The sequence below is a fragment of the Pan troglodytes genome, chromosome 3, assembly GCF_028858775.2.
Source record: "Pan troglodytes isolate AG18354 chromosome 3, NHGRI_mPanTro3-v2.0_pri, whole genome shotgun sequence".
Classification (NCBI taxonomy): Eukaryota; Metazoa; Chordata; class Mammalia; order Primates; family Hominidae; genus Pan; species Pan troglodytes.
Window position 1 is genome coordinate 148,617,564 of NC_072401.2, and position 12,488 is coordinate 148,630,051.

Below are 12,488 nucleotides of genomic sequence, written 5' to 3' on the forward strand. Positions count from 1 at the left end.
AAGAGATTTAGAGGTGATGCTAAGCTTCATATGCAACTTGATTTATTTCTCAGCTGCCACCACCATAATTTCCTCTATTTGGGCTGTAGTCTGTTTCTTGCACGTTGCTACTAACCCGAGAAGGACAATTTAGGGCTATGAAAGGGCTGGTACATGTGTGTGTTTGTGTTTATGTGTGTGGGTATGTGCATGTGTGTATGTGTGCACATGCATGTTTACTGAAGGATATCAAGCCTTTCAAGCAAAATGTTCTAAAAATGATCACAGAATTTACATCAAAGCATTTATACTATGAGTGGACTTGATTTAATAATGCTTTGCGCTATTCAGGATGCTGTTGTCTATCTTACAGAATTTTAGGTTTGGAAAATCTGCCTGTTAGTAGATCACTTTTTGAATTATTTTGCACAGATATTGAAATAATATGTGGAGGCTTGCACTCCCCTGAGTGCTCCTCTATAACCAAAAACAATGCTGCAAAATCACAGATTTGGATTGGAAAGCTGGTTGTAGCCTTGGGACACTTTTTCACTATGACCTCAGAATAAGCATCCCCTGCACTGTCTTGTGCATTGTGGCATTGTATAACATTATAAAATTAAGAATCCATGTCTACCATGAAATCACTGGTAGCTTTATTGTACTTTAGTAGATGGGAATTCTTTTTTTAATTAATTAAAAAAAATAGAGATAGGTTCTCACTACGTGGCCCAGGCTGGTCTCAAACTCCTGCACTCAAGTGATCCTGCCACTTTGGCCTCCCAAAGTGCTGGGATAACAAGTGTGAGCCATTGTGCCTGGCCAAGAATTCCTATAAAAAGAATTAGTTTACTTGGCATAAAAGTAAAATGGAGATAAATCTTCTTGTTCCTTTAAATGTTTGCCCTAAGGCACATTGGCAGGCTGCTGAGAGTGTTGGAACAGAATGGTCCCCAGTCCTACCCAAAACAAATTCAACTTCATGATATATCAAATATAGCTGTATCCCGTCCCACTCCCAAGTTCCAAATAATACTTAAATAGGCAAATTAAAACATCAGATTGCCTGGTAGTGCCAAAATTCACCAGATAATTGTTCAACTCTTCACTTAGCCTTGACTGAATCGACCAGGAATTCAAATCCTGGGAAGGAGGCTAAAATATTCCAGATAAGAAGCAAGGCTAAGAGGTGAGAATTATTTGAAGACAGGCTCATGTCTCTGGAAGTTTCAAAAATAATTATAAAGACCATCAGTAACCAAAGGGGCATTTCAATATTTGTCCAGTGAAATTGTAAGCGCTTAGTAGATGTTTATAAATAAATTTTCCCCTTGAAGTTTTATCTCTTTATTAATTTATTTATTTATTTTTGCGATGAGGTCTTGCTATGTTGCCCAGGTTGGAATCAAACTCCTGGGCTCCAGGGATCTTTCCATCTCAGCCTCCCAAGTAACTGAGATTACAGGCACCCACCACCACACCCAGCTTATCTCTCTAGTTATGCTGGAACACTATGGAAATATCATTTTGTAAAAATTATTTTATAAACATGTTAGGGGACACATTTACATGCTACTACAAAGCAAAGCAAAGAATCCAATCTTTTTTGCTGATTTTTGGGCAGTGATAACAGCAGAGTCAAGTAATTTCATAATCAAAATGTACAATCAACAGAGTTGATTAGTTCCAAATAGACATAAATTGAATTCTTATCAGTCTCTTCTTTGTATTCAACCACCTGTGTCTTCTGGGTTGTTGTTTGGAAGTAAAAGTTTTAAAAAATAGCTGAGTTGGTCTTCCATGGACTAGTTACCAATCTTTATTTAGAAGGATCACAACACTCACAGGCTGCTTGCCTTATCCATGACTGGCTCTGTCTTTCTTGGGTAAACACCCATACTCTCCTTCTTTTCCTTATTTTTTGAGACAGAGTTTCGCTCTTGATGCCCTGGCTGGAGTGCAATCTTGGCTCACTGCAACCGCCACCTCCCAGGTTCAAGTGATTCTCCTGCCTCAGCCTCCCGAGTAGCTGGGATTACAGGAGCCCTCCTCCATGGCCAACTAATTTTGTGTGTGTGTGTGTGGTATTTTTAGTAGAGAGGGGGTTTCACCATGTTGGCCAGGCTGGTCTCAAACTCCTGACCTCAGGTGATCTGCTCACCTCGGCCTCTCAAAGTGCTGGGATTACAGGCGTGAGCCACCGTGCCTGGCCTCTCCTTCTAAATATGTCTGTGTTCCTAAACCATTTATCCAGTGATGACTGCGTTTTATTTATTTTGTAGGATACCTTTAATTTCATTGGTACTGATATTTTAAACTATGATTATTATATTAGTAATGGTACTTATATAATGATTCCAATTTTACCTCACTAGGTACTTTTTAGTGTTTCAAATGCCTTTCAAATAACAATTTTACTTTTAAAACACCTCCTTGTATGTGTTTACAACTGAAGTACAAATGGAAGAAATTAGAACTTAATACAATCTATATTACTACAGTTACTGCAACCAACATTACTATTATTAAAAAGCTATATCTTGGATATAAGATAACATAGTAAAAACCAAGGCCTTAACTGATAACTTTTCTTATTGTTATTATTTCTTAAGTCATAATGCTACTCTATAACAATCAAATGGAGTAAACAATGATTGCAAGACAATGACTGAAGGGTGAATGATATATCTTCCATGGAAAAACAGGTATCAGAAGTTGTTCATATATCTAAAACTTTCTGTTTTAAATGAAATATTGGGAATATTGGTTTTAACCCCAATTGTTTATCCAGATGTGCTCAAAGGAGAGATGTCTTAATGGAAAAGCATGACTGAAGCATAAATGGAAACTTTCCTCAAAGAAGAGATCTGGAAAGGTTATGGTGAGCCACAGCCACTGAAGCGTACTACATATTTCTGTGCTCTCTGCTTTCTTAACTTGTGAGATGTGACCCGATTTTTTTCTCTTTTATTCAAGGTAATCACTAAACTTACAGAAAACCAAAAAGAAAATAATACGAAGGAGGCACAGACAAAGAAGAGTTTAGATGCGTATTTTAAACTACCAAACTGGTTTAAAATAACTTACGATGAAAGGGTCACTTAAGAAGGGCACTGCTTAAAATTTAAGCAGGCAGTAATGGAAAGCGACAGACCTCAAACAATTTAAGCCTTTCACAGTTGAGTGAATTCACAGTGACAGCAAGACGAGAATGTGCTAACTTACCTCTGCAGGACCTTGGCTATGGCTTCATAGCCTCTCCCCAGACTGAGATCATCATCCAGGTCTGTGGAGATTTTACAGTAAGTGTCAAGGACCTATCAGGAAGAGAAATACATATTGAACATATAGCACAGCCAGATACGCTGATGTTTCATTTCATAACAGAAAAAAATAAAATTAATAGTTGGTTTTAATGTCTCTATAAAAAATTTTGTTGATTAAAAATTCATGTTGGTTTGGTTTATTTTTATCTGTAGTATAACTTGTTTTGTGGCAATCTCTTTAAGGCATGACAGTGAGGCCTTACTTTTGGAAAAAATAATTCTTTTCTGGCATAATTGCCCAAATCTTCCAATTTATATAACTTAGGTGTGAATAAATAATTTAATGGTTTTTACATTATTTTAAAATACGGGACTATTATCTAACGTAATATAAGGCAGATTATAATATTCTACTATGATAGCTTAAATATCACTTTTCTTTCTATAAATAGCTATTTGAAAAGCATGAATTTAGGTGCCAGGCAATTTCTAAATCTATCATTTTATTAGGTGCATAGCTCACAGTTTGTGCATGTATACAGTTTACACTAAAAATATTTCTTACAAATGTATTTCATTACCAACAATCTCTTCAATAATCAAAAGATTACAGCTGCCACAGCCAAACATGTGATCTTAATTTAATTTAACACTGACATCATCTGTATGGTATAATTTTCCCTTTTCCATTTTTCCCTCTTTTAATGGCTGGAAGGAGAAAAATACATAAAACAGAATCCCCATTCTTCCTTTTTCCTTCATTATTACTTGACCCAACCTATTACACACATGAGGACACAGGAAATCTCCAAAGACCTCTATGGAAATCCTTTTTGCACATTTTCTAAGAAAGAATTAGCAAAAGTCATTTGACGGCATTTGGAAGACAGAGTCAGTGTGAGGGACGACATAAAAACACCTCGTCTGCTACTGCCTGAATCAGGCAGCCTAGAAGGTTTAAGTCTGAGCGGCAGGGTTGATATTTTATTTGCTTTCTTAGTGTCAATATTTGGGAAATAATTTCAATGAGGCTATTGCGACACTTCAAAAAATTTGAGTTTCATGTGGTTTGCAAGTGACTGCTTGACATAATACTGTTGTTAAAACTTATGGCTATATACTGACCCAGGGTTTTAATTCCTGCTAAAACCACAAAGTTAAAAATTTGGGGGTATTTTGTACTTTAAAAATGTATTTATTCTTAATTAATAAATAAAAACATATCTATCACCTCACCAAATTACCATTTGTTAATGTGGTGAGAATGTTAAAAATGTATTCTTTTAGCAATTTTGAAATATACATTATTATTACCTTTGATTTTCATTTTTAAGTCTCTTTTTTTTATTATTATACTTTACCTAATGTTAAATGACGAGTTAATGGGTGCAGCACACCAACATTTTTAAGTCTCTTAATAACCCTTGTGTAAAGCTGAGAATATTCTTTTCACCATCTTACATAACAAGTAGCACTTAGATCTAATCTGATATGAATTGACGTAGACCTTTCTGAGTTAAAGGGCAGTACCTCTGAATTTTGTGAATTTATAAGAGATCTTTTGGAATCCTAATATCAAAATATTTAGGAAAAGATTTTCTGGTGTCTTTTTAAGGTCTATATAATTTACATGACATTCTAGAAGTTTAAAGTAAAGATTGAATATAATTATATTTTCTGCCAAAATAGTTCATGTGTTTTTTTTTCAGCAAATACCACTATTGTGTCTCAGGCACTATGTTAGACCGTAGGATCTTAAGTAGATGAGAATATGCCTGTAACCCTCAAGGCATTTACAGTTCAGTGCTCCAGACTTTGGACTGATACAACTGTGTGAATTAGCAATGACTGAAGACAGGTTTCTCCAGGACTAAAGCTGTGCTTATACTGCACCACTATCTCATGACCCTGATCTCCATGGGCTCTGAAGCACATGGCAACAATCAGAGGTGCCCAGTTTTATCTGTGAGGTGTGACTCTTGAACCCATGGATAGAAGGGTAGGTTCTCAAGAAATTATGGGTAGATACTTCAGTGTTGATGGCTCCTATCCCACACCACTGTGCCATAATTCCTGGGAGCAGAGGGGCAAAAGACAGCTTTGGCCTTGCACTTGATTCCATAGTAGCTTCCCATTGGAGACAGATGCGGCCTGCTGAAATGAACACTAACCTTAGAATAAGAACACTTGGATTCATGTCCTAGCCTTCCATACCCAACACATTTGGGCCAGGAAATCTCTTTAAGTTGAATTTCCTCATAGTAAAAAAGAAAATCTACTTCTGAGAATGGTTGTAATGCTGTGAGATAATATAAAGTGCTATGTAGATATTAGGACAAGAATTATTTGGGAACCTGTTAATTAGCTGCCAGTGAACAGCTCCTGGTAGGAGTGTCCCTCCTCAAAGTAAAGACAACTGATCTTTTTTGTGGTTTGAGAGAGTGTGGGTATTTTCTTAAACAATTTACAGAAAAACGGGAAATATATAGGCAGTAGGACGAGTATAGTTCATTATTGACCAAGTAGGGAAAATGTCAATCACATGAAATTCACATGAGGGTCTTGCAAAGGAGCTGCTCTAAATCAAAGACACACCCTCTGATCCTCAGGAACATGAGCTGCAGTGGGAGAGAGGAGTGCATATAGGTGAAATCATGAAGAGATTACTAGACAAAACCCAGTGCATTGGTGAATTGTGTAGTTCAAACTAAAGAGAGTAGGATGGTCTTCATTAAAATAAAAAAGCATTAAAATGAGTGGAAAAATAACATGATACTACAAATTCTGTAGAAGACACAGATGTTTTAATTTACAAGAAAAACTCAACCTTATTAAAAAGTGGGCAAGGGAGGTGAACAGACACTTGAAAAGATGACATGCATGTTGCCAACATGCATATGGAAAAAAGCTCAATATCAGTGATCATTAGAGAAATGCAAATCAGAACCACAATGAGATACCATCTCTTATGAGTCAGGATGGCTATTATCAAAGTCAAAAAACAACATATGCTGGCAACGGTTGTGGAGAAAAGAGAATGCTTATACACTGTTGGTGGGAGTGTAAATTGGTTCAACCATAGTGGAAAACAGTGTGGCAATTCCTCAAAGGGCTAGAAACAGAACTACCATTCAACCCAGCAATCCCATTACTAGGTATATACCCAGAGGAATATAAATTATTCTACCATAAAGACACATGCATGCAAATGTTCACTGCAGCACTATTCACAATAGCCAAGACATGGAATCAACCTAAATGCACATCAATGCTCACTGGATAAAGAAAATGTGGTACATATACACCATAGAATACTATGCAGCCATAAGAAAGAATGAGATCATGTCCCTTGCAGCAACATGGATGCAGCTTGAGGCCATTATCCTTAGTAAACTAGCACAGAAACAGGAAACCAAATACTGCATGTTCTCACTTATAAGTGGGTGCTAAATGATGGGAACTCATGGATACAAAGAAGGGAACAACAGACACTGGGGACCTGCTTGAGAATGGAGGGTGGGAGGAGGAAGAAGACCAGAAAAGATAACTGTTGGGTACTAGGTTTAGTACCCAGGTGACGAAATAATCTATAAAATAAAGCCCTGTGACACAAGTCTACCTATATAACAATCCTGCACATGGACTGCTGGACTTAAAAGTTTTTTTAAAAGATACAGATGTTTTATACTGATTTATAGTAGGCAACTTTATCTGCTTAAAGCAGGTAAGGTATAACCTACAAATTAATAAATATTGATCAACTTGAATCACTAGACAAAGAGTGGAACCACTTTTACAAAGAATACTTCAAGTATTATAAGAAAATACAGTGTGGCAATCTGAGGGGTGCACTGCACTTGATTGACTATCCCTGTGGCAGATAATATGTTGGAAACAGAGCCAGGATCAGGATGGTTAAAATCTAGCATCGCAAATCAGAGATAGGCAAACAAAGGATCTCCAGGTACAAATATTTTGATGAATTGAAAATATATATAATATATAAAATATAAGTGAATTTGTCTATTTTTTAAAGTTCATGGGAACCAACTTAACCTTTGGCAAAAGACAGAGGAGAACATTAATTTAGCGTGCTACTATGTAAGTTTCAATGGACACCAAACTACATGATAACCAAAGTTACCAAAGTTGGCAAAGTCAGTTCATACACCTAATAAGAATTGAGTGCTACATGGCCACTCTATCCAATTGCTCCAATAATTTCAGTGAGTAATGAAGATGAAGCTTTAAAAACAATTTCCGTGACTTCAGAGAAAACAGACTATCTTCTTACCAAAATGAAATAGATGTACTTGGTAAAAACATTTTCAAATAAAATCCAAAGTTCTTAAAATAAAATAATTACTATTGGTCACCTAAAAACAAAACTACTAGAATACTCATCAGAAAAAAATGAGAGTGTACAAAAGAACAATGCTGGGGATATGCTACAGATTCTTTGAAGAAGTGTTGTTGTAAAATGAAATTTAAGGATTATTAATTTATTTTTACTGCAATAGCCTGAGGGAATATCGGATTTAAGTCAAAGATTGTCAACTGTCAAAAAAATTAGAATATCTATCTGTCTTAGAGAAAGTAGAAAAATATCCTTGCTTTTTCAGAAGATAGGAATTTAAAATTTATAAGAATAAATTTTGTGCCTGAGCTTTGACATCTTTAAGGAGACACATAGGAAGACATTATTAGGTCTAATAATTTCAAGCACCCAGTTGTCTTTTTTCCTTTCTATGCTTAGGACTACCAGTTAGGAGGGTACCTTGGACAGACAAAAATGAACTGCAGTTGACTCTTGAACAACACAGGTCTGAACTGCATGAGTCTACTTAATGCGAATATTTTTCAACCAAATGTAGATCGAAAATACAGTATTTGAAGGATTGGGAACCTGCCTGAAGGAACAACTGTATTTGGTATTCATCCTCCTTTCTAACTTCCTCTGTTTTCCTATTTCTCACCCCACTGCAATTCCTCTCTTATATACCTTTATTTTAGAAACTATTGAAACATAAAATTCTACCAGTCTTGGCCCTTATGTTCACTTTAACAAGTGAAATTTTAAATCACTATGAGAACTATCACTTCAGGCCTACCTTTTCCAAATTAGATGGAACTGTCCCCAACCCCTCTGTCCAGCCAGCCTTTATAAGAAAACACTGTTCCAGTTCATTTGTTTTAAAAAAGTTTAAAGACCACTGTAGAGTCACACAGAGTTGTAGGAAATAATACAGAGTGATCCCATATACCCTTCACTCCATTTTATCCCAGTGATGACTTTTTTCATAATGATAGCATAATATGACAATCAGGGAAATGACATTGATATATACCCACTGGCCTTATAAGTACTGTGTGCTAACCAAATAAGCGCTAGTATTTGATAGTGCAGTAGAGATATTATAGATAATAATTATATATTTCAAAATAGCTAGGAAATTGTAGTTAATAATCATTTATTGTATACCTAAAACTAGCTAAAAGATTTGTAATGTTCCCAACACAAAGAAAAGATAAATGTTTGAGGTGATGTATATCTCAATTACCTTGATTTGAGCATTATACATTTTATACAGGAATCCAAATGTCACAGGTAACCCCCAAATATGTATAGCTATTATATACCAATAAAAATTTTTAAATTTCACTGGCCTTATTCAGATTTCACCAGTTTTACATGAACTCGTGTGTGTGTGTGTGTGTGTGTGTGTGTGTGTGTGTGTAAGTTTTATGCTATTTTATCACGTGAATATATTCATGTAGCCACCACTGCAATCAAGATACAGAAAAATTCCATCATACAAGGATGCCTCATGTACTCTTTCCTAGTTCATTTTTTGTTTGCTCCTTAAAAAAGAAAAAAGAAAATGATAAAGGGAAATCTTTTTTTTTCTCTTTTCCTTGAGTAAAAGTTCTTCCTTGGGAAAAATTCTGCAATACTTTGGCATCTCTTCTCTACCCCTTTGGTGCACCTCCTTTAACTTGAGCACTTGTATTTCCCTGGCAATTTGCTCAGCTAAGTGATAGAAAAAAAGGAGTTGACTAAATTAATTCATACTTATACATAGGTGTGAATGACTCAAACGTCATTAACTCTGGCAGAGGAAGTTGCAGTTTTAAAAAGAAAATGTTTGTCAGCCCCACATCATTTCTTCTAAACTACATTTTATGCAGTTTAATAAAGTGCAGTAAGATAATTCAGACAGTGTGCGGCAGGAAAATTTGGGGACAAAGGTTATAAAATAAAAAGCCAGCTTCCTTGTCTTGAAATCTAACCTTTGATACGATCTCTTAATCTTTTAAGTGGGTACTGGTTTTTATCTTTTTTTTTTTTTTTTTTTTTTTTTGGTCTACTGTACCTTTGTGTTTTCTAGAAGGTCCGCAGCTTTTTCACAATGTCCCTTATCACATAAGCGTGGAAGAGATGAAAAAAGGAAGAGGGAAATGTGCAGCAGCAGATGTGATCCCGGTAAAGAGAACTGCAGCTATTTCCATTCCACCTTGTTATCACTTTCTTCATAACGCCCAACCTTCAGAACCAATGTATTATGCAAAGAACTCTTCCAGTATATTCCATTAGATGTGGCTGCTAGATATAAAATTATATTTCTGCTCTTAAAGACCTTACTATGTAAGGAAATAAGACTTACACACATTGAAATTATATAGTGCTGTAAGTCTGTATAAAGGGCTAAAAATTTAGTCCAAAAACATTAATCCATTACATAAATACTGAGTGTCTTTTATGGGCAAAGCCTTGTTCTAGGTGCTAGGGATACAGCAGCCAATAATACAAAATCCCTGGCCCATTGCAGCCTACGTTGTATTTGGGCAACGGGAAGACAATTTGTAAATAAATAAATAAATAAATGAATTTCAGATAGTTGTAAGAACTACAAAGGAATACAACCAGGAGAAGCTTCATGTAAGAAGTCTATAATAACTCTATCTTCATGTAAGAACTCTATCTGTATTTTAAAGGAATAATAGAATTGGGGAAGCTGGAGCAAGTCTGGAAATGAGAATAAATGATACAATGAGAAAGAAGAGAAAGCTTTGCTAGGATACATAGATGCAGCAATGTTCAATAGAAAGTGTGCTTTAAAAAGCACTCACAGAATGTTTGTCTAGTAATGTGGACTAAGTTATTGCAGTTTCAACTGATAAATTAAAGAACAAACTTTCAAATGGCAATTTATCTTTCTGATTTCAAAGAAAGTATTTAATTGTTGTGGAGAAGGTAAGGCAGGTCATTCATTTTCATCCCTTTATTCTACATGCACATAACAGTAGTCTTTTGCAGGACTTTAAAAAAATTCACAGTTTTTGTCTTTCTACTTTCTGAGCACCTCAACATGTTTGGTGAAATTTGCCGCATTCAAGATGGTGCAGGTGGCTGCCTCGTTTTCTGTTATTCCAAGTTTTCAAGATTTTATTCAGCGTTGTTCCTGTGCCTAGGGAAAGGAGAGGAAGTATTTTTCTTTCTCCCTCTGGCACAGCACTGTGCATGCACAGCTCAAACTACTATGACCAGATCACACAGGTCAGTGACATGAATTTAAATGGGCCTCTGCTCTCTGGCTGGTGACCTTAACTACCACTATTTCTGTGTGAAAAAAACAAGCAAAAAAAACACCATAGAAGCCATCATATGAAACAAGTTCTAGAATGTAACCTATTTGAGATGGGAGTTTTGCAATTTTGCAAAAACTTCAGTGAACACGAATATTTTTTTTCTTATTTTTTTTTTCCTCTGTACCTATTCCTTTCTCTGCTTGCCACCCTTCCCATTGTTCTTTCTTCCTGAGTTAACTCAATATTTGAAGCAGTAAGGACTCCTACTCTGAAGACATAGACCGGGCCTTGGAGGAGCCTTGTGAGATAATGAAATCTTCCTCTGGGTGTTCAAATTTTCTCCAAACATCATAGGCTTTTGAGCCTGGCAGGTGTTCTACTGAGCTGACTGATGGTGCCAGGTGACTTAATCTCTCTGGGCCTGTTTCCTCAGGTGCAAAATAGAAATGAATGAAGCCTACCTTGAAGGGGTGTTACAAGGTTCCAATAAGATTAGGTATGTAAAAGTACTGTCTAAGGATTTGAACAAAACAACTGCTTAATTTGCCTTAGTGCTTATCTAACCTAGTTGTTCTCAAATGGGGGTTATTTTGCCCTTGCCAGATGGCATTTGGCAATGTCTGCATATGTTTTAGGTTGCTATAATTATTGGGGGGGTGCTACTAGTATCTAGTGAGTCAAGGCCAAGGATGCTGCTAAACATCCTACAACGCACACCACAGCCTTCCCCATAGCAAACAATTATGCAGCTCAAAATGTGCATAGTGTCACTGTTGAGAAACCCTCAGCTGGCCTTTGCTTGAACAATTTTCATGATAGGAAATTATTTCCTAGTGAGGCTAGCCATTCAATCACTGGAGAGTTACCTGAGAAAAAACATTTGTTCAGCTCAGGCAAAATCTGTAACTCTCACCTGCCAGCCAAGGTTGTGCTTCGTGAGACAGCAAAATAAGCCCATTCCTCTTCTTGTGACAGTCCTCCCAATATTGAAAGGTGGCTGTTTTCCCTCCCCAAACCCCACAGACTTATAGAGAGTCATGCAGGACACTCTGAAATAAATGAGAATGAAACCCCTACAGGTTAGCCATATTTGGATGCTTTGTTTCCAGTTTTGTCTACAAGTCTAAGAGAACCAGAAGAGTTTAAATAAACCCACCTAGATCAAAAATTGTCTATAAAACCATAAAGAGCATCAGACAGATTCCTCTGTTAACAAGAAGTTATGAGTCCTTTGCCCAGGGTACATTTTTTACCCGTTTCTTCCTTCCCCACCATAAAAAGTCAGCATAGCTAATATTGTGTTATACATCCCCTACACAAAATCCAAATTGTGTCATTTTATAACAAAAGTTTAGCACTGTTCTCCATGCAGTGCATTACTTTGAGGAAAAAAGGGCAAAGATACAGATTTATACTTATGCAATGAGAAATACAGAAATAAAAAATCAAGTTTGCCATCTTGAGCTTGAAATCATTGTCAAATCTTATTGGAAATACATTTATTCTGATTTCTGGCAATCTAACCCCCTTTAGCCGTTTCACAGTTGGTGAGCAGAGAGGATGTTTCTGCCTCATTTACAGTGTCTGAACATGATTCAGACAATCAACTGCAACATTAGTCAAAGGAATCAGTGGCTAATGATTTCTGACAAG

General features: G+C 36.3%; 1 protein-coding gene across 14 annotated transcripts in view; it reads right to left on the reverse strand.

Annotated features, from left to right (window-relative positions):
* TTC29 (tetratricopeptide repeat domain 29) overlaps nucleotides 1-12,488 on the reverse strand; it is a 243,679-nt gene that overhangs the window by 131,064 nt on the left and 100,127 nt on the right. For all 14 annotated transcript variants that reach the window (XM_063808348.1, XM_063808344.1, XM_063808382.1 and 11 more), the window contains one exon: nucleotides 3,205-3,296. In XM_063808348.1, the coding sequence (XP_063664418.1) occupies nucleotides 3,205-3,296 (92 nt within the window). The remainder of the gene's footprint in view (nucleotides 1-3,204; nucleotides 3,297-12,488) is intronic.